The 20,191-nt window shown below is 45.7% G+C and overlaps 1 protein-coding gene across 1 annotated transcript in view; it reads left to right on the top strand.

Moving 5' to 3' along the window:
* The window catches only part of BTAF1 (B-TFIID TATA-box binding protein associated factor 1), a 117,882-nt gene that overhangs the window by 72,607 nt on the left and 25,084 nt on the right, over positions 1-20,191 (top strand). The window contains exons 26-30 of the mRNA XM_014581830.3: positions 16,243-16,395; positions 18,759-18,880; positions 18,967-19,134; positions 19,344-19,421; positions 19,507-19,636. Coding sequence (XP_014437316.1) covers positions 16,243-16,395; positions 18,759-18,880; positions 18,967-19,134; positions 19,344-19,421; positions 19,507-19,636 — 651 coding nt within the window. The remainder of the gene's footprint in view (positions 1-16,242; positions 16,396-18,758; positions 18,881-18,966; positions 19,135-19,343; positions 19,422-19,506; positions 19,637-20,191) is intronic.

The following is a 20,191-nucleotide window of genomic DNA, read 5'->3' as shown; positions in this document are numbered from 1 at the left end:
TTCTCCCACCGCGCAATCTTGTCACTCAGCGCCACAGCAGGATTCTCCATCCTGAGCCAGAAAAACTCCACATCCAAGCGTAGTTCTTTCACGGCTCCAGAATGCCAAAAATACCTTTTCAGAGTAAAGTAGATTCTGATTAACAGTAGAAGAGACTTCACAAGGAAAATTTACTTGTACAAGTGGATGAGATTCTCTGAATGGCTCAAGCAGAGCCATCCCATACCTCCGGACACCATGCCCATCCCCACCATATTGGACTACCTACTACAACTAAGAATCGGACCTCTCTTTCAATACTGTTAAGTTTCATGCAACATCAGTAGAATCAATCCATAGAAACAGCTGTGGCATTTCATTCTTTTCAGACTCACTCGCTAAATGCTTTTGCAGGCCTGCTGAACACCTTTCCTTTGGTGCGGCCTCCAGTCCCCATCTGGGACCTAAATCACTTCCTTAAAAGTTTATCTAAATCACCCTTTGATCCTCTAGCAACTTGCTCTTGGATACATCTCTGTATGAAAGCCGCCTTTTTGGTAGCCATAACTTCAAGCAGGAGAGCCAGGGAGCTGGCAGTATTAATGGCAGACCCCTCTCCTCCCCACCTGCCGTACAAGGTATTTGCCAAAGACTGAGTAACCCTTCAACCTCTCCCCAAATTCCTACGAAAGATCCCAATTCCCTTTCATATTAATGAACTGATACACATACCTGTGTGTGTTTCCCCAAGCTGCACACTGATCCATCCTAAGCAGCATTACATACCTTGGACATTCAAAGAGCACTTGCTTTCTACCTAGATCAGACAGAACCATGGAGAAAATCAACTAGACCAGGGTGGGCAATAATTTTTAGCCAGTGCCACTTCAAAAATTTTTGAAGTGTTTTTCAAGATGTGTTGCTGATGTGCGTTCCATGACGTGCCCTCCTACCCAACTGTTGGAGTTAACACCAAGAAGGAACTCGGAGCATGGGACCAGTTGTGCCCTTTATATTGGCACATGAGTGCAGAGTTCCAAGGGCTGTAGGACTAGCCTTATGGATACTACTCAAGGGGAAAATCTTTAGCAGTTGTGCACGTGGGCATGCACACACTTAGAACGGAAAGAAATGTGAGAAACACATCTCAATGAGCAACCATTACAAATGTTAAGTAACTGTTTCCTGCCATGGAAGACATCACCAACTGCCTGAACTTCTACTCTGGAGGAGTCATAATTATGAGCCTAGTTTGTTACCAGAGTCCTTCCCCTATGTTGGTCTCCAGTCTTCCTACGTCTCCTCAACCCCCGACCCTCTTCTCTGGAACCTTGGGGTGATATCCAAGTTCAGATTGAACAACATTATGCTGATGCTAATAGCCTATACTTTCTGCAGTAATTTTGACTAAGATTTCCTTTGTAGATATCTGTTGAACTAGTCCATCTCCTAATCTTCCTGGACATAAACTAGTCCGGTATTCTACTAGAACCATGATTGTTGCACCTTCTAGCTTGGATGTTGGCTGATTGAGCACAGCCGACTGCTCTTGATTAATTTAAGAGCCTCATACAGCCCTTTCCTTCCTTCCTTCCTTCCTTCCTTCCTTCCTTCCTTCCTTCACCTCTAACCAACCTGAGCAAGAGCTAGTCCGGTTCTGCCCTTCTAAAATGTTTTAACCCTTTGCCATGTTGCTTTCGGGGTTTCTATTCCACAAAGGTGCTTTTCACTAAAGTTAGTAGTAACTTTCTCTTGGCAAAGTTTTCTTTCCTCACTGTTCCTATTTGTTCTCTGACACTACACAGTCGGTTACTTTTTTGCTCCACATCTCCTCCTCTTTGGTTTTGTGGAGTACTGTATTTTCTTGGTCATTCTGTATTCCTAGCCTTTCAGTTGCATTTCCTTTAGGGTTCAGCCACCTTTTGATGTTCCCCAGAGCTCTGTGTTTGGTGCTCTCCTTCCCTTCCCCTACACCATTTGTTAGTGAATTTCTAAGAGAAGTTTATTGTTAATCTTCATGCTGATAAAATAAAGATAGGTACATTTTGATTAAACATTTTGATTAAACAATCTGAAGATTTGAATGGGGGTACAGAAATTGAGTAATCACAAAGTGGTACTAATGAGGAAAATTAATTTAGAGCTCACCTCAAAATAGGACACCTCTCACTACCAGGAATAAGAAACTAAAGGTACAACATTTTCATACTAAACAATAGAGAAACTTGAGCACCTTTCTAGCTGTTTTAATAAATAGATAAATAGTTTGGTCCTACATTATTTATAGTTATTTTAGATCAGGTTTGGTTTTGGAAACCCTTGGTTTTAGCACAGCACAGCTGTGCTCAGTGGTGGAACTACAATCTTCCATAGAGTACTTTAAGCTTTTTATTTTAAAAACTTTTGTAAAGGGTGTGTTTTGCATTCAGACTAGAATTGAATGTCCCCCAAAGAGTTAGGTGGGCTTATTTTTTTTAAATTTGTTTTAAATATAAAACCCAGGAAACAGCTCAGATATTGGTGTTAATGACTAGAAGGTAAGCCATCATTTATGGAGAAAAAGAATGCATAAACCCAGGGGATCGGGAGCAGGCCTGGCCAAAGAGTGTACAGAGCTGTACAGAGCTGAGCTGCACGGCTCCCATCCAGGTGAGCGGGGCCAGGAGCTGGGCAGCACAGGTCTCTGAATGCGGGTGACCATCTCGCTTGCTTGGCCCAAAGGCCAGGCCTGGTGGGGAAGAGACCAAGGATATTAATATGTTGGCTTAGGTTCTGCTCTTGAACCCAGCAACTCCCATCTTAGCACTTAATTCCTTCTCTATTAACCTTTTCAAATATTAACTAAAATATTATAGAATTTGATTTAATTTATTGTAGCCCCGATGACCACTTATTGATGCAGCATAGTAGCATGAAATAATTAACCTGCTAAAATGCAGATTTTTTCTGGATCTTAACATTTCTCCTTCTTGTATTAGTGACCTGGTCAAATAGATCCCTTCTTTGTGTTTTGGCATGATATGATCTATCTGGGAGGAGACCATCACAGAAGCTGAAGGAATAGAGCACTATCACCTCTGAGGACCTTTATGTTGTCAGAAAGTGTTTTAGTCTAGCTAGTAGAGTGGAGCCTTTACATTCCCCTACCCTCTTGCCAAATGTCTTCAGACATCTCAGTAAGGTGACCCAGTCTTCTTGAGCAGCTGGGGCCCAATAAGCTTGAACTGTCTTAACCAGTCAGAGTTGTGGGTAGCTTTTTGGATGGAAGGAAACATAAAAATCCCCACAACCCTCTGATTCAATCCTCCCTCTAAAAGGAAAAGCTCAAGGGTTCTCTTTTGCATGCTTACGTTGAGGAATTTTGGCCAGATTCATAGATTTTTTTTTTTTTTAAGGAGTATTTTGATAATCTGTCTGGCCTAAATAATATAGGTCAAAGAACCTCATCCACTAACTTTTGTATCAAGCCCATTACTTGTGTTTGAGTTATAGCATCTCTCTTGGAAAGAACATCCAATTTTTATTTGAGATACAGAACCTACTACATCCTTAAGTAAATTGTTCCAGATGCTAATTATCAACATTATTAAATATTTTACACCTTTTTTGTTTCTCTGAATCTGTCTAGTTTCAGATTTTTGTTTGTGCTTTTCTGCTAGATTAGCAAACTTTCTGCTATTGGAAACTTTTCCCCACGTAGGTACTTGTAGATTGAACAGGTCATCCATTAACCTTCTCTTAGATAAAATAGATTGAAATGCTTTAGTTTCTCATGAGAAGGCATGATTTTCAGACCTTTAATCAAATTTTAGCTCTTCCTATTTAACTTTCAACTTTTCAACATCCTTTTTTGAAGTGCAGACGCCAGAGATGGACACAGTAGCACAATAATGGTCTCACTAATGTGATATACCGCTGTTTCCTTACTCATGCAACAAAGTATTGTTTGACCTCGTAGCTACAGCATCACTCTAGAACAGGGGTTGGCAACCTGTGAGCTGATTTCAGTGGTTCATGGGGTGAGAGCTCAGATCCACCCTTCCCCCACACTCAGCAGGAAGCCTTTGCTGCAGCTTGAGCCTCAGGATTACTGTACAGCTGCAGGCTGGACACCAGCTCTGGTTTCCTGCTTGGTGGGGGTGGGAGTGGGAGAGGTGCATGTGCAGCATAGCATAGGGGCCTGGGCAGCCCAGCAGGACTCTGCACTGAGCTCCACATCCCTGGAGCTGTCCTTGCCCAGCCTAGGCATGCAGCTCTTGGGAGCTAAGGGGTTAACACACATATACACACCCCTCCCCTCCTCCAGGAGGGGCTGGGGCTGGGAGGCTGGTCACACCTTGGGTGCTGAGGCCTGGGCTGCACCGCGCTGTTCCCCTTGAGGTGTGTGCAGGGGCGGGAATCTCTTCCCCAGTACCCCACTGCACCCAGCCCCGGAGCCTGCCCACCCCAGCCCCGGGACTGCAGGTGAGGTGTGAGCCCTGGGGAAAAGGGCTGGGACGGCAGGGAAGTGGTGAGGTGGAGGCAGGGAGGTAGCTTGTACTGTGAGGTGGGGTTAATTTGTGCTTTAGCTGGGAGTTAAGACCGGAGAGACTGCTTGTGCCTGCTAGTTGACAAGCAAGATTTCATCCCAGCCCCCATCTGGGATGAGGGGAGCAGATTGCACAGGCGTAGGTGGGGGAAAGAAGGGGTGGGTGGCTGCTGGTATCTGTGCAGTGATGTGGAAGCAGGGGACAGTTTATTTGGGGGGTGTGCCTCATTTGTTGCAATCTAGATTGCAGTCCTCTCTGGCTGGGCTGGAGCAGAGGTGGAAAGCAGGTTGGGGTGGGTGCATGCGTGCTAGGAGGACATTTGATTACATGTCAAGCTAAGTTTACATAAGTGTTAATCACTTAAGGCAAGAGAGAGAAAAGATTCTTTTAACAGAATATTTTGGAAAGTTACAGATGTTATGCTTATACAAAGCACATGAGATCTTTTATAGGGGAAAAGGCAGTATGCTGCATTTATTGAGAATACAACAGTTAGCATGTGTTTTTCAGTCGCCTGCCTGCCCATCCGTTGATGTTATAGTTATGAGTCCAGAGTCTGAGATCAATTTGGCTGGCCACTAGATTGATCCAGAGGGGAGCCGGGCTTTGTCGGTCACGATCTAGCCCACTTCCACACGGATATCTGAAATTTTGATCTTATTGATTTTTTTTTTTTAAATCCTGTGTTACTAAAATGGTATGCTCTGCGTCATTATAAATGAAGCTGCTATAAGTAGGACTATTATTGACTTTAAAAAGTATAAATGGCACACAGATAAGTGAATAAGTTAAATCTCGGGACCCCACTTCTGCAAGGTTGCTGACCCCTGCACTAGAAGCTCATATTCAGTTGTTTGTCTACTGTAAGTTCTTATCAATACTACTGCGTACCAAGATAGTCTCTCATATTGTAAGTGCAGCCTGTTTACTTTGTATTTAGATGTATGAACTTGCCTTTGGGTGTATTACCACACATTGTTAAAATGAATTAGTGTCACATGACCCTTGTTTGTAAAACTGACTTCTCCCCATTGGTCTCTTTCTTGTTGTCCTGCAGTGTGCCCATTGCTGATCTAGCGTGGTGCTGCAGGCATTTCCCTACCTCAATTTCTTTTCTATTCGGGCACCTTAAGAAATCCACAGAGAGCAAATTCCCTGGGGGTTCTACTTTATTTCTAGTTTATTTGTGGATTTAATAGTCTCCTTTTGTGCTCATAGGATGCACAGCCTTGCTCCATAGGGCCTATTGTCTCTTGCAGCTTCTCTCCCTTCAGAGAGCTTCTCTCTGTGAGCACCTCTTTTCAGCTAGGGTATGTCTAGACTACATGCCTCTGTCGGCAGAGGCATGTAGATTAGGCTACCCAACGTAGTCAATGAAGCGGGGATTTAAATAATCCCCGCTTCATTAAAATAAAAATGGCTGCCGTACTGTGCTGACAATCAGGTGATCTGGCACAGCACGGCAGTCTAGACGCAGCGCAGTCGACAAGGGAAGCCTTTGTTGACAACTCCAGTAAACCTCGTCTACCGCACCGCGTCTAGACTGCCGCGCTGTGCCGGATAAGTTGATTGTCAGTACAGCACGGAGGCCATTTTTATTTTAATGAAGTGAGGATTATTTAAATCCCTGCTTCATTGACTATGTGGAGTAGCCTAATCTACATGCCTCTGTCGGCAGAGTATGTAGTCTAGATGTACCCCTACTGAGCTCTAAGTACAAAGCTCTTGCAACTACTGAGCCAGACCCAGGATCTCATTATCAATTAACTGTACTTGTTCCCCTTAATTTAACTCTGTACTAGTACCCTGGGCCCAGACATTTTTACTCCCCTCCTCCTTAAAGAGACCAGCAATACCATCACACTTATTTATAAATGTTCCTTGCCAATAAGTTTTCCATACGATTGCTTTTGGGAAAATGGACTTTTTTTTTAAAAAGCACTGTGTGTATACGTTTCTGGATGGGGACTCGTGATCTCTTAGCATGCAAATGAAATTAATTCATAATAATTTTGCATCTAGGCCTGTGACAGACCGGGCCATGTCTGGGCACAGCTGAGGGGGTCCGCTAAGGGTGAACTGCTCAACTTCGGGGCTCTTTACAGCCCCCAGACAGGTGACCTCTCCAAACAGGCCACAGACCAGTCCCACAGAGCGCTTCAGCAGCCTGCCTGAAGCCTTGCAAGCAAAACCCCTCCGACACCCCAACAATATCCGTGCCCCAGATGGCCCCAGGCCTTATACACAGGTGGGGGGTCTAGCACCCAATCCCACCTACCCTGAACGAGTTCTGTCCGGTTCCAAGAAACCAGCCGCAGATCCCTGGTCAATTTACCCTCTGGACCTTACCCACAAATCACGCTGAGCCAATCCTTTAGAATCTATCATCTAAAGGTTTACTACCACAAGAAAGAAAAGCATGAGAGTGAGGTTGCTAAAGTATCATACATTACATGCATCGAATCTCTCAGTTCTTGATGCAGGCTCTAGCAGAGATGTTACAGCTGCTGGCTTAAACGTTCTTGTTGCGCATCCTAGAATCAGGATGGGTCCACAGTTCTTTCCGTCTCTTCGATCCCTGCACTGCTGCCTCTGGGATGAAGTGATGAGCTGAGTACCAAGATGGAGTCGACCACATGGACTCTTTATACATCCTTCCTGGTCTCTTCTTGGCTACAGCAGGTCACCTGGCCAGTGGCCTATCACTGTGTTCCCTGCTGGTAGCCCTTAGGTGGCGGTCACCCATTCCCCAGGTGTGTCTTTGGCCCATTGAGTGCTGTTGTCCCACAAGGCCTCGCTAATTAGCATGTCCATAGGTCGGGCTCTGCCCAATGTTCAACCGTATTCAGAAAGACTTCCAGTCTCCATACAGATTCCTAACCCCCCACACAGACATTATACAGATATATGAAGAGCAGATACAGAATCAGAAGAATGTAAGCTTTTGTTTGACCCCTCACATGGCCCCCTTTGTACCATTTTTGGGGCGAACACCCCCCCATGGGTGCAACAGTGACCCGGCTGCTCCCTTCACAATCCAATAACATGACAAGTTCGTGATCACTCCTGAGTTTAGCAATCAATTCATCTTTGTCGGAATTTCCTAACTTTTTGTGCTCTTAAAGGGAGGGTCTGGGCTTTTAAAGGGTCATACTCCTATATTTGCTATTCTCAGTTATGTGACTATAGAATAACATACACACTTACCTATTCTTCAAAAAGGAGCCTCAACAGGGATTAGAATTTTCCTTCCCAAAATCTGCGGTAGGAAGTAGTTTGGGTTTTTTAAGACATATTTTAAGCTAATCTGCTTGTGCTGATATCAAATTCCGTATATTTTTTGCTGTCACTGGGTGGTAAGCCCAGCCCCCTTGGAAGCAGGGCATTGAGCCTCTCAGGCAGTGCTTTTTGGAGCGGGGCGGGGTTAGAAAAAAGGTGCCGGTACTCTGGGACAAACTTGTTGAGCAAAAAAAATACCGTGCTGGGGGCCGAAATGCAGTCGCAGCCCCTTTAAGAGCCACAACACTGCTCTGGGAGCTGGCGGGGGGGGGGGGGGGGGGGGGGGGAACTGCCGTGTGTCCTGAGCAGACTTCTGTCAGAAGCTGAACCGCCCCAGAAAGACAACTGCTGGTACATGGGGGTGAAATCCCATTCTTTTTCTGTGGGCTGGGAAAATAGGTGATGGTATACCGTTCCAGGCAGTACCATCACAAAAAAAGCACTGCTCTCAGGCCCTTTTTGGGGTGTTCCACCCCATAATTGTTACAGTCCCTGAGTTAGTAGCAGCCCCTGTCAGTGGGGAAATTGGGCCCAGCGGCTAGTCAGTAGCAAACGCCCCTATTGCAGGGCAGTAAGGCCTACTAGCCTGAATCGATAGTCCAGATGTTGTGCCTTACTTGGGAGGTAACGGAGTGGGGTAAGGAGACCCACCCGGGACCTCCTTCTCCACTGGGTCCCAGTCCAGGGCCCTGTAAATGGTGGGCATGACCTACCCTTAGCTCAGTGGGGAGTCCACCCAAAACACACTGAGCTCACAGGGTGTTCCAGCTCCCCACTCTGGGCTACTTCCTACCCTGTTCCAGACTGTTAGCGTCTGCCCCACCTGCATCCTCTGGGCTGTGTGCTTTCCTAGCCAGTCTCTGCTGGTTGGCCTCTGCTGCGGTTGCTCCTCCTCCGGAACTCTGGAAGCAGCTCCTGCTTCTGCATTGGTCAGCCCTGACTCAGCTGCTCCACTGGCCTTTTATATGGTCCTCAAGCTGGAGCATGCCCAATCGCGCTGTGGGGGAGAAGCCCTCTCAGACAGTTCTTCTTGGAAGAGTGCCCCCTTGGGTGTTCCATTTGTCGGCGAACCAGCGCCGCTGCACCCACCAGTCAGATTCTTGGTAGCAGTGCCCCCACAGCTGGCCGCGTATGCGAGGCTCAGGAGCCTGGGGTGTGTAATGCGCGTGCATGGCCAGCCAGCTCCTCAAGACATGCCCGGCTCACCTGAGTTTAAAAGGTGCTTGAATTGCTGTCTGTCTATATCCATAGCAGACGGACACTGTGTGTCCGCTGCCTGGGTGAAGACCACGAAGAACACTCCTCAAAGAAGAAGGGAAGATTACTCACCCTGTGCAGTAACTGGAGTTCTTCGAGATGGTTGTCTCTATGGGCACTCCACCACCCACTCTCCTCCCTTCTGCTTTGGATTCTATTTGGGGTCCGGTTCAGAGAAGAACTGAGGAACCAGCTGGCCACACATGTGCATTATACACTCCAGGTGCCTTGCACACGCAGCCAGATGGGGAGGCAGTGCTACCAAGAATCTCCAATTGGTGGGTGCAGGTAGAGCACCCATGGGGACAACCATCTTGAATTCCATTTACTGCACAGGGTGAGTAACCTTCCCTTAGGCCTGGTTAACCCCTGAAGGCCCACGGGGGCGATGGTACACCCTCCCCCTTAACAAAGGTCCCTGGGGAGCTGCCTCTTCTCCCTCATCAATGCTTACTTGGGGGGAAAAAAATCAGTGTTAGAATGGGCTTTCTCTGGCTAGCGTGCAACCTGGAATTAGTAGGGCTGAAGCGACGGATACCAACACATGAGTCTCACATTTGTGTCTTTCTTACTATGTAGCCATTTGAGGGGGCATGATCCGTAACTAATGTAAAGGGACTGCCTAGGAGGCAATATCAGAGGGCCTCAAAGGCCCGTTTCACTGTAAGCGCCTCCCACTCTACTGTGGAATACCAAGTCTCTCATGGGAATAACTTGCAACTTAAATATAGAATGGGGCGTTCTGTCCCAGGAGGTAGGCAGAACAGTACTACCCCTAGACCCACCTCTGAGGCATCCGTTTGCAGGAAGAATGGGTTTGTAAAATCTGGTTGGGTGAGCCAAGGCTCTTGTCAGCTGGTCTCATAGGACCCAGAAAGCAGCCTCATGCTTCGTAGTCTACTTAACTTTCCGGGGCTTCTGTTCTTTGTCAAGTCTCTCAGGAGCAGCTAGAATGCAAAATTAGGGACAAACTAATAGCAATATCCCACCAGTCCCAAAAACTGTTGTATTTGCCTCTTTGTTGTGGGGGTAGGGCATTCTTATAGACAGGGCTCGACAAATGCACTTGCCCGCTCGCCCGTGGCGGGTAGATTTTTCCAGCTGGCGAGTGCAGGGGCAGGGCAGATTGGCCCAGTGGGCTGTTGTGACGGGTTGGCCGAAGCCCGCACTACGGGCGGCACGGCCCCATCCGTTCCGGCAGTCGACGGAGCACAGCGCTGCAGGGAAGTGCGGCGATTCTTCCCACCGGGATGCCTGCGTGCAGCTTCGGCGCGAGGAGGCGGGGCGGGACTCCAGGACGGTAGCATGACCTGGCCCCGCTGATTTTTAAAGGGCCATGGCAGCTTGGCTCTGGCCCACGTGTCCCTGGGAGCTGGCTGCAGCGCGTGGCACAGCCAGGGCCCGCTCTACCAGCTCTAGTCCTGCCATGGCACCAGCCCCCCTTTGTGTCTGCACCGCCAGTTGCTCACACCTCCCCTGGACCTCCTGTTCTCCCTCTTCCCTGCGATCCTCTGGCTCTGCGTCGCCCTTACACCCCGCACCCTGCTCCCCCCAATCTCTGCCCCTCCAGCTCTGTGCTGCCCGTTCCCTGCACTGCCCTCTTCCCCTCCCGTTCCCCGCGTCCTGTTGCCTGTGCCTCCACTGCACCCTGCTACCCCCGATCCCTGCATCCCTCTGGCTCTGTGCTGTCCCTGCACCCTGCTCCCCTTGTGAGTTGGGAGTGAAGGGTGCTTGCCCATAGGGAGGGGCTGGACAGGGCAGGGAAAAGGCTGCTGTGACCCAACATCAAGTGAAAGGGGGAGTTCACTGAAGCGCCTTTGCCTTTATGGAAAAAAAGAATGAAAATGCTATTTGCCATTTATAGGGCTAAAATGCCGGGACAAAAAAGAAAACAAACAAAAAAACCCATTGCAAAATGCAAATGTGTAAAAGACAACAACAAAGGTGGGGGGGGGGGCAAAAATGTTTTGCTTGGGGCATCAAAAAACCTGGAGCTGGCCCCTGGGGAGGGGAAGGGGCTGGGCTGTGTGGAGGGGAGGGGAGTGGAGGGGAAAAATATGGGGAAGGGGCTTGTGCTGAGGGGAGGAGGTCAGTTGAAGAATAAGAAGAACGCACCAAAGGACAGGGGTGCACGAGAGACAAATGCCAGGGGGCTAAGTGCAGACAATGAGGAAAAGGGCAGTAGGGGAGGTGTCAGTGGGAGGGGGAACAGGGTGATGCTGGGAGAGGAGAGGGTAAGGGCACTGGGAGCTACAGGGGGAGGAGGAGGTGCTGGGAGAAGGCTTGAAAGAAGGGGGTAGGCATGAGGAAGGTGGGGATGGAGCAAGGCATCTGTGAGGACACAGGGGCATCAGGGAAAAAGAGAGCAAAGGGGGAAGGGGCAGGCACCAGGAGGGTGCAGGTGCCAAGGGATTCTGGGGGTGAAGCAGAAGGGCAGACACCTGCAGGGGAGGGACCAGCACCAGAGGAGAGAGGCAGGGCAGGTTTGTAAAGGGAGGTTTTAGGAGAGGGGATGAGGAGGGGTAGCTCACATGATCGGAGTGGGACTACTGGAGGAGTGAGCACAGGGCAGAGGAGAAGGGCTGGCGGAGGGGGGCAGGTCTTAGGAAGGCTGAGGGCAGTGAAAAGGGCAGGAGTCAGGACAGCAGAGGGTGAGGGGTTGGGGGGCAGCAGGCACCAGGGGAGCTGATAGAGCAAGAGTAGGAGACATGGCAGCAGAGAGAAAAGGTGTAGAGGTTTATAAGATATTTATTAATAATCTGGGTGATATTCACTTATTAGTAATTACTGTTCTTATTCTTCTTAGGAATTTATGCCATTAAAAAAACACTCTTTGGGGGGGAGGGTGGCGAGTCCCTTTTTTGCCTGGCTAGTAGGGTTTTCCATAATTTGTCAAACCCTGCTTATAGGGCCTGCACCTTGTCCACTGATAGTCATAATTTCTCTTTACCCACTCTATACCCCAGATAGGTCACCTCCCACTGGCCGAAGTGGCTCTTGGCTAGATTTACAGTGTGGCTGGCCTCCCCCAAGGCCTGCAATACCTGCTCTAGGTGTTGCAAGTGGTCCATCCAGTTTGTGCTGTAGGTGATGATGTCATCAATGTATGCTGCTGCATACTTATTGTGTGGGCTCAGCAGCTGGTTCAAGATCTGCGGGAAGGTGGCCAAGTCCCCATGCAATCAAACTGTCCCATCTGATTTAGGGGACTAACACAATTTGACTCCGCCACTCACCCTGAGATTCCTCCACACCCCCTCACTGCTAAAATCTGGCCCAGCTGTTTTCTTACTATGTCCCACCTCTTTCTGGGGAGAGAACAATGGTTGTCCCTCAACTTTTGGCCTGGGACTGGTGATTGTGATGACTTGTCAGCCATGTCTTCTCTAGTTTGGCAGATAGTCGCCAAGGACATGTGAGAACTAGCTTCTGTAGCTGTTCCTGTTCATGTTCGAGGTCTGGCCCAGTGCCTATTGGTTGATGTTCTTGAGAGTCCTCGGCCTCGGGCCCTAGCTCCGGCTCAGGGGTGTACGAGGCGATTATCATTGCTTCTCGTTCCTTCCAGGCTTTTAGGAGGTTTGCATGCTATCTGGGTCTCTTTCTGATGCTCTGGCAGCCGTATCTCTTAATCAAGTCTTGCTCTTTGCGTCACCTTGGCTAGAAGCTTTGACTCCACCACTGGTAACACAAGCAGCACTCAGTCTCCCAGCTCCAAGGTCCTCACCTTTGCCCCCTTGTTGTATTGCCTTGCTTGTTCTTCCTGAGCTTGCTGCAGATCCTCACAGGCTACTCTGCCTAACTTCCTGAGGCATTCCCTAAGTTGCAGCACGTAGTGGCCTGACCCTGGGGCACAGGTCTCCTGCTCTTCCTGAGTCTCTCTCATGAGGTCTAAAATCCCCTGGTGGCATCACCCATCGAGCAGCTTGAAAAGTGAGAACCCAGATGGTAGAAGTATGTGTATCCCCCTGGATACATACAGGTCATCTGGGGGCACATCTCCTCCTCTAGATATTTGCATAGTTTTGCAACAGGCTACATAAACAGCACTAGTGAAGTCAGTGCAGACTTAAATTTCTGAAGATGACTTATGTATATGTGCTCTATATATGCTGAAATATAAGTACAATATTTATATTCCAATTGATTTATTTTACAAACTACAGTAAACTTGCGATAATCCGGCACCTTTAGGACCCAGGGGGTGCCAGATTATCAGATATTCCGGAGTACCGGAAGGGGGGGCTATGAGGGGTCTGGTGTGGGGGGTCAGTGGGGAACTGCGCAGCATGGGAGAGGGCAGCGCTGCGGGACCAACCCGGCAGCACTCTAGCTGCTCTGCCCCCCGGCTTCCTCAAGTCAGCTGCTGGTCAGTTTCAGCAGCGGCGGACTTGGGGAAGCCAGGGGCAGAGCAGCTCCAATTGTCTGGCTGTCCGGAGCACTTCAGGAGTGCCGGACCACTGGATGCTGGGAAATTGGAGTTTTACTGTGCATGGTAGAAATGAGAAAGTAGCAATTTTTCAGTAATACTGTGCTATGACACTTTTTTGTATTTTTATGTCTGATTTTATAATCAATTAGATTAAGTAGGGTGAAACTTCAGGTATGTAAGACAAATCAGACTCTTGAAAGTGGTACAGTAACTCTGGAAAGGTTGAGAACCACTGAACAAGAAAACTCAGAAATCTCTCTTAGAAGATGCAACTTAATGGATTTCCACTCAAGGGCAAGGTTGTCCTTCATACTCTTGTCATTTCTTTCATATGTTACAGTAGATTGCTCTTCCTTTGTGTGAGCCTTAGCTGAAAAAATTGCTATACATACAAGAAGTGGGGCAAAAAGCTGTTAAGTTTTAACTTGTAACCCTAAATTCATTAGTTCTATCTTTTTCCTCCATCCTAAATGTCTGTTTAAAAGCATCTAAACTGTACATGGTAGGTGGATCAGTAACTGCCTCACTGAAGCATGTGTAGCTGATTGATTATGGAAAGAATCAGACTCCAATGGATTTACTCCCTGGTGGCCTGTTACGTAGAAGGGTCAGTAGCCACCTCCAAAAGAAATAAATAAGCAAAGGTGCCATATTTATAATTAATCAGCTATTTTGTAAACACCTTACAAAAGGGACCTTAAATCCTCAGTAGCAATATCCCTTTGTCAGGATGGTGGTGCAGGCATTCATATCCGTATGTAGAAAGGAAAAAAAATCAGTATCCCACGTGTTTGTTTGAAGATGTCAGGATTGCTATCTGTTTTTTTTTTTTTTTCTCTTCAGCTTTTCTTTTCCTTTCCATGCATCCAACTTAAGTTAATATATTGGACCACAATGATAGTCTATTCTCAGTTCTAGTTATATAGTAACTGCTGTTGAATAAGGCTTTGAGTTGTATAAGCATTTATATTCATCTGCTAAGAGCACTTGAGTATTTCCAAAGCTATATTAAAACACTGATTTATTTTTTTTGCCTGGGGGCCAAAGGGACAAGTCAAAGCCTCAGGTGAGTGAACTGTCACCAGTGTGGAGGGATAGCTCAGTGGTTTGAGCAGTGGTCTGCTAAACCCAGGGTTGTGAGTTCAATCCTTGTGGAGGCCATTTGGGGCAAAAATTCATCAGGGATAGTACTTGGTCCTGCTGTGAAGGCAGGGGACTGGATTCCCTTCCAGTTCTAGAAGATAGGCAATCTCCATTATTTTATTTATATATATATATATATATATTCTCTGTATATGAGGGCAACCCAAATGTCTCTAATTAGGAGGTGAGGTCTTAGAAAAGAAAATTGGGTAACAGTTTTCATTTTGTATTCTAAAGAAGGTAAAAACACAGGATATGCCTGTCTAATTCCCTCTCTTCCCCCCCCCCCCCCCCCCCCCGCCGCCTTTCTTCCTGTGTGAATTAATCCACTTCTGGAGTATTTCACAGATCTGTCCTGGCTATGTAGGATTCTTTTGCCCCCTGGAATCATTCCTTCTCTAGGGAGTAAGGAGGCTCACTGAGTTCACTTTGCTCCTAAGTTTGATGCTATGGGATGCCCAGCTTGTAATGAATCTATCTAGGAAGTGGTACAAAGGCTCCAATCACTGCCACTTTTTGCAACCCCACCATCCTTAGAAACTAAGAAGAAGAGAACTGTTATCTGGACTTAAACTTCATTTCAGTAAAAGGGTTCAGCCAATGTCAGAGCCCTCTATTCAGTAGCATGACAGACAATTTCCTTAAGAAGACTCAGACACTTAGTGGAGGTGGTATCCTGTTTCTTTGCCTTAGAGAGGGTAAATTCCTAATAAGAATAAGAACAGTAAGAGGGTAAGAAATAGAGAAGTGTCACTATTCCATTTAAGGATTGGTAGATACTGATGTTTTCCTCACAGTTCACTTACATAGGATGTTAATCTCTAATCCAGGTGACACCTGATATAAAATTTGTCTTTCCTAAGGCTATGTTTAAGTTTCATAGGTTTCCAGAGAGGTCCTTTCAGTCATTATGGACTGCTCACCTGGAGCATGCCTTTGGCAAGCAATTGGTCCATTACAGCTGTCATGAAGCCAGGTGGCTTTCACCCTTCACTGAATTCAGACCTTCAACCTATAACTTCTTTCAACATACATCCGTTCTCAATGTTTTCAATTCTCTGCTTTTGCCTTTTGCCTAAGATCAACAACTGAGTCTTTTTAAAGATCCTGATAATGGTTTGTTAGTGCTCTCTCTCACATCTCCGACTATTGGAATTTCACCCTTCTACTTTGTTCTCGTTTTAGGCTATCGTTTGGAATTTGAGAACTCTTGGAAGTTATTGTTTTGAAGAGTAGTTGTAGCTTAGAAAAGGTGTCAATTTTTAATCAGGTGGAAATTTCCAAATTTAAGTGAAGGCAGAACAGCCCACCTTCCCCATTTTGTGTGTGTGTGTGTGTGTGTGTGTGTGTTTAGACTGCATTTTTCCTTTGGTAAATGTACAGGATGTGCTTTTTTTTGTCAATTCTGCATCTTTGGATGGGCTACATTTTTGGATTGAGCCTTTTTCAACTATATGATGAAGGAAGCCTTTGGAAATATAAAATGGAAAAATACTTTGCGAACCTGTTTTAGGCTTATTCAAAACTTCTGTGGAATGTAAGACTGGTTTGGGTTTGCTCACTTTCTATATAAGAAATGACTCCTTTTGTACAAGGTGACTTTGTTTTTTTTAATCATTATTTTAGGCTGGCATTCCAGATCCACCAAATATGTCTGAAGAATTAATCCTACTGAAAGCCAAAGAGCGCCATTTTCTGGAGCAATTATTGGATGGGAAAAAATTGGAAAACTATAAAATTCCAGTCCCAATCAAAGCAGAGCTCAGAAAATATCAGCAGGTAAAAACTTCTGCTTTTACATTACAAGAACAGCATGATGACTTATCAGTAGTACATAATTGTAGCACATAATTGTAACACATTCTTTATACTAAAACTCAGATAGTAAATTCAGGGTTGGTAATTTCCTGGAAAAAAAACTAGTTTCAGACAAGGCACTAGTGAATACCAGTTTAAACCCATTTTAACCTGGAAATAATAAAACTTTTTTGTTAGACTAAATTAATGAAAATGACTGCTATTTATAGCAAATTGATAATTTTGCAGTAATTTTATCTTATTTTAATCAAAGGAGATTAAACAAAAGAGACTCATCTTAAAGACGTATGCTATTGCCTTGGCTACTTCAAACAGAAAGTGAAATTTTCAAACCTGAAAATTCCCTTTTTTGTTTTAACAATGAAAATGTTTAGCAAACAAAGCAAGCTTTCCAAATTCAAAAGTTTGTTTCTACTTGAGGTAAACTGCCAAAGAAACTGTCCAGTCAGTACTTTCTCTTGAACTGGCTGCCTGGACTGCAACCGAACTTTGTCCTTACAATGACTTAAGTAAAATATTTCAGCATTAGCAAAGGTAGAAGAACACTTAAACCTAATGAATGGCTAATTTTTGCAAAAGTTAATAAAGATGGCATAGAATCTTAAATGCAGAAATTGCAAAGAAAAGATTAGCTGGAAGGTAAACTGTATGAGAGCCACCTTGAAAAATGCAGTGGAAAGAGCAAAAACACCAGAACTGCCTTTGACTATACAGATGCAAGTTTTAGAATTTGATTCTGAAGATGAAGTATCTTGCATTGCCATTGCTAAGAACATTCAAAGAAATTTGGCCAGCCTGGGTCTTGCTATAACAAAAATGAAGTATCCTGTTTTTTAAGCTACAAATGGATATGTTTTTCACAAAAACAACTTCAGAAGTGAAATAAAAAGAGAGACTTGAAAATTGGAGGGTTGGGGACCGACTACAAAACGCTCACTTGAGAACAGGGGCAGGGAGGACTGAGGTTCAGGGCTTCCCATAAACCAGATTAATTTGTCTGGGGTTCCAGGGTTAGTGGATTTTGTGGACCCCTCTAGGCTCTGGGGGTGGAACAAAAATGAAGGGTTGAGTGTGTGGTACAGGCCTGCCAGCAAGAGGGAGGGGAGTGCAGGATCTGGGTAGGAGGTGGGTGTAGGAGGGGATGAAGGTGCAAGGTCTGGGTTGAGAGTGGGGTGCATGAGCAGGCTGGGAGCACGGTGTCTGCCCAGAGGAAGGGGGAGGGTGCAGGAGCAAGGGAGGATGAAGGAGCAGGTTGGGGATAGGGTGTCTGGGCAGGAGGGAGGGAGCAGAAGCAGGCTGGAGGTGGGTGTCTGGCCAGGAGGGAGGGTGCAAAGTAGGCTGTGGGTGGATAGGATGCCTGGCCATGGGGGGCAGGAGCAGTGCAGGAGCAGGCTGGGGGTGGATAGGGTATCTGGCCATAGGGGCAGGGTGCAGGAGCAGGCACAATGCGCGGGCAGTACAGGGAGTTGTTTTTGCCCACTGCCAGGCAGAGCCTGCAGACCCAATTCAGCCTGTGGCTTGCTTTCATCAGACCCGGGGGGCTCTTCTCCCACCCCCTGCAATGGCATGACCCAGCTAGTGCTGACATTGCAGCCACAGCACCCACCACATGTTGGAGTGGAATCCCAAGCCTCGCAGGACAGATCAGACAAGTGGTGGGCGGGATCCAACCCACAGGCCCTAGGTTCCCCATCCCTGAGTTAAGGCTTTAATGTTCACTCTCACATGCATAAGCTGAGAAGGGTTTGTGTTGCTGCTTTTCCCTTTTTTGGAGGTTCTGACTCATGATTTTTGAATCTGGGGGATCATAATAATGAATATCCAACTGAATGAATTGTGGAGGTGATCATGAATTCAAGGAGATATACACTCAAAAGAAAGTTATCCAATAACCTATTTCATTTTTTGCCCTCTGCATATTTAATAGCTAAGCAATTTTACTGGAAAAAAGAAACTGGCTAGGATATTTGTTAGTTTGTCTTTTGCAAGTATGTTTTTGTTTGAAAATTTCTTCAGTAGCTACTAATTCATTTTCAAGGACCACAGGTACATTTTCTACTGTAAAGCTATGAAGAAGATGGTGGGCTAAAGTAAACATATTTATGGACAGCCCTTTGATGGGGGGGAAGTGTGGGGGATTAATTATGGGACAGGCATCCAGAACACTGCATGGACACCTATAGTAGAGTTTGATTAAATCAGGCAGGAGGTTGACAGTGCATGGCAGATTCCTCACACAAGTGTTTTGAAGGAAAGATTTATTGCTCTAATCAAAACCCCTGACTACTTACATCTTTTGTCTCTTGCACGTTTTCTTTCTAAAGGATGGTGTGAACTGGCTGGCATTTCTCAATAAGTATAAACTTCATGGAATTCTGTGTGATGATATGGGTTTAGGAAAGACATTGCAGTCCATTTGTATTCTTGCAGGAGATCATTGCCTCAGGTAAGCTGCTGTTCTATCATGCACTTTGAGGATCTTTTTAAGATACTAAAAGTAACATTAAGTTCTTAATGTTTAATACTTTAAAGGGCTCAAGAATATGCAAGAACTAAACTGGTAGACAGTGTTCCTCTTCCATCCTTGGTGGTTTGTCCTCCAACACTTACAGGTCATTGGGTGGATGAAGTGAATAAATTTTGCTCCAAAGAGTATCTCAATCCTTTGCATTATACTGGACCTCCCACTGAAAGAGCAAGGTAAGCACTACATTGCAGAAAAAATTATTTTTACTTGAAAATATATTCTTGTATTTGATTTTAAGATTAACTTTAAATTTATTTGTATACTACTAATGATAAACATGGACAGTAAATTGTAAACTGTTTTTAAACTCTTAAATGGTGGAAATGAAGACCTGTTTGTTTATATTTGCCCTGAACACCATTTCTCCATATCTGTTTTTAAGATTACAACACCAGGTGAAAAGGCACAATCTCATTGTGGCTTCATATGATGTTGTTCGAAATGACATTGATTTCTTCAGGTAAGAAGTAAATATTTGCATTCTTGTTTTCTTGTTGTATTAATATTTTTAAAATATTAAATAATAATTCTTTTTTATTTCATAGAAATATTAAGTTTAACTACTGTATCCTTGATGAAGGCCATGTAATCAAAAATGGAAAAACAAAATTGTCAAAAGCAGTAAAGCAGTTGACTGCCAATTATAGGATAATTCTTTCTGGGACACCCATCCAGGTACTTGCTTATCCTCTCCATTTCAAGAGGGTAGGAGTGGAAGAGGCAAAAGGGAATGTATTTTGCAGTAACTTCACTGTTCCCATTATCTTAGTGCTCCTGTTCAGTGTATAGCTTCTTATAATGAAATCTCCATTATTGCTCTCCTAAACACATCTGAGGCTTGCCTTCGCTATTTGCCAAAGGGCGGGGGGGAGGACATTTTGAAGTACTGTCGCACCATTTTATTCCCAAACTGTTTCAAAGTGGATGGGTTTTTCATCTTTTGTGGAACCCAGGGGTTTCCATTCCAAGAATTCATGGCACATGATGAGCATATAAATTTGAATGCTGGTGCATTTTGAGCCTCCCCTCCTCTCTCCTTGGAATCTCTGCCTCACATGGGATTGGGAGCCCCAGAGCTTCAGTGTACTCCCATTCCCTCAGCTGCTATACAAAAGACAGGCTTTGATTGGTGTCTTGTCAGTTACAGAGTTCACACTCTGAAGTCATTTTGATCCTGGCGTGGGATGGTGCCATTGGGGCCTTGCCCTTACCTAATCCCTGATTTCATAC

Source organism: Pelodiscus sinensis, chromosome 8 (genome assembly GCF_049634645.1).
Source record: "Pelodiscus sinensis isolate JC-2024 chromosome 8, ASM4963464v1, whole genome shotgun sequence".
In the NCBI taxonomy this organism is placed as follows: domain Eukaryota; kingdom Metazoa; phylum Chordata; order Testudines; family Trionychidae; genus Pelodiscus; species Pelodiscus sinensis.
This window is presented reverse-complemented; position numbering and strand designations above follow the sequence as displayed.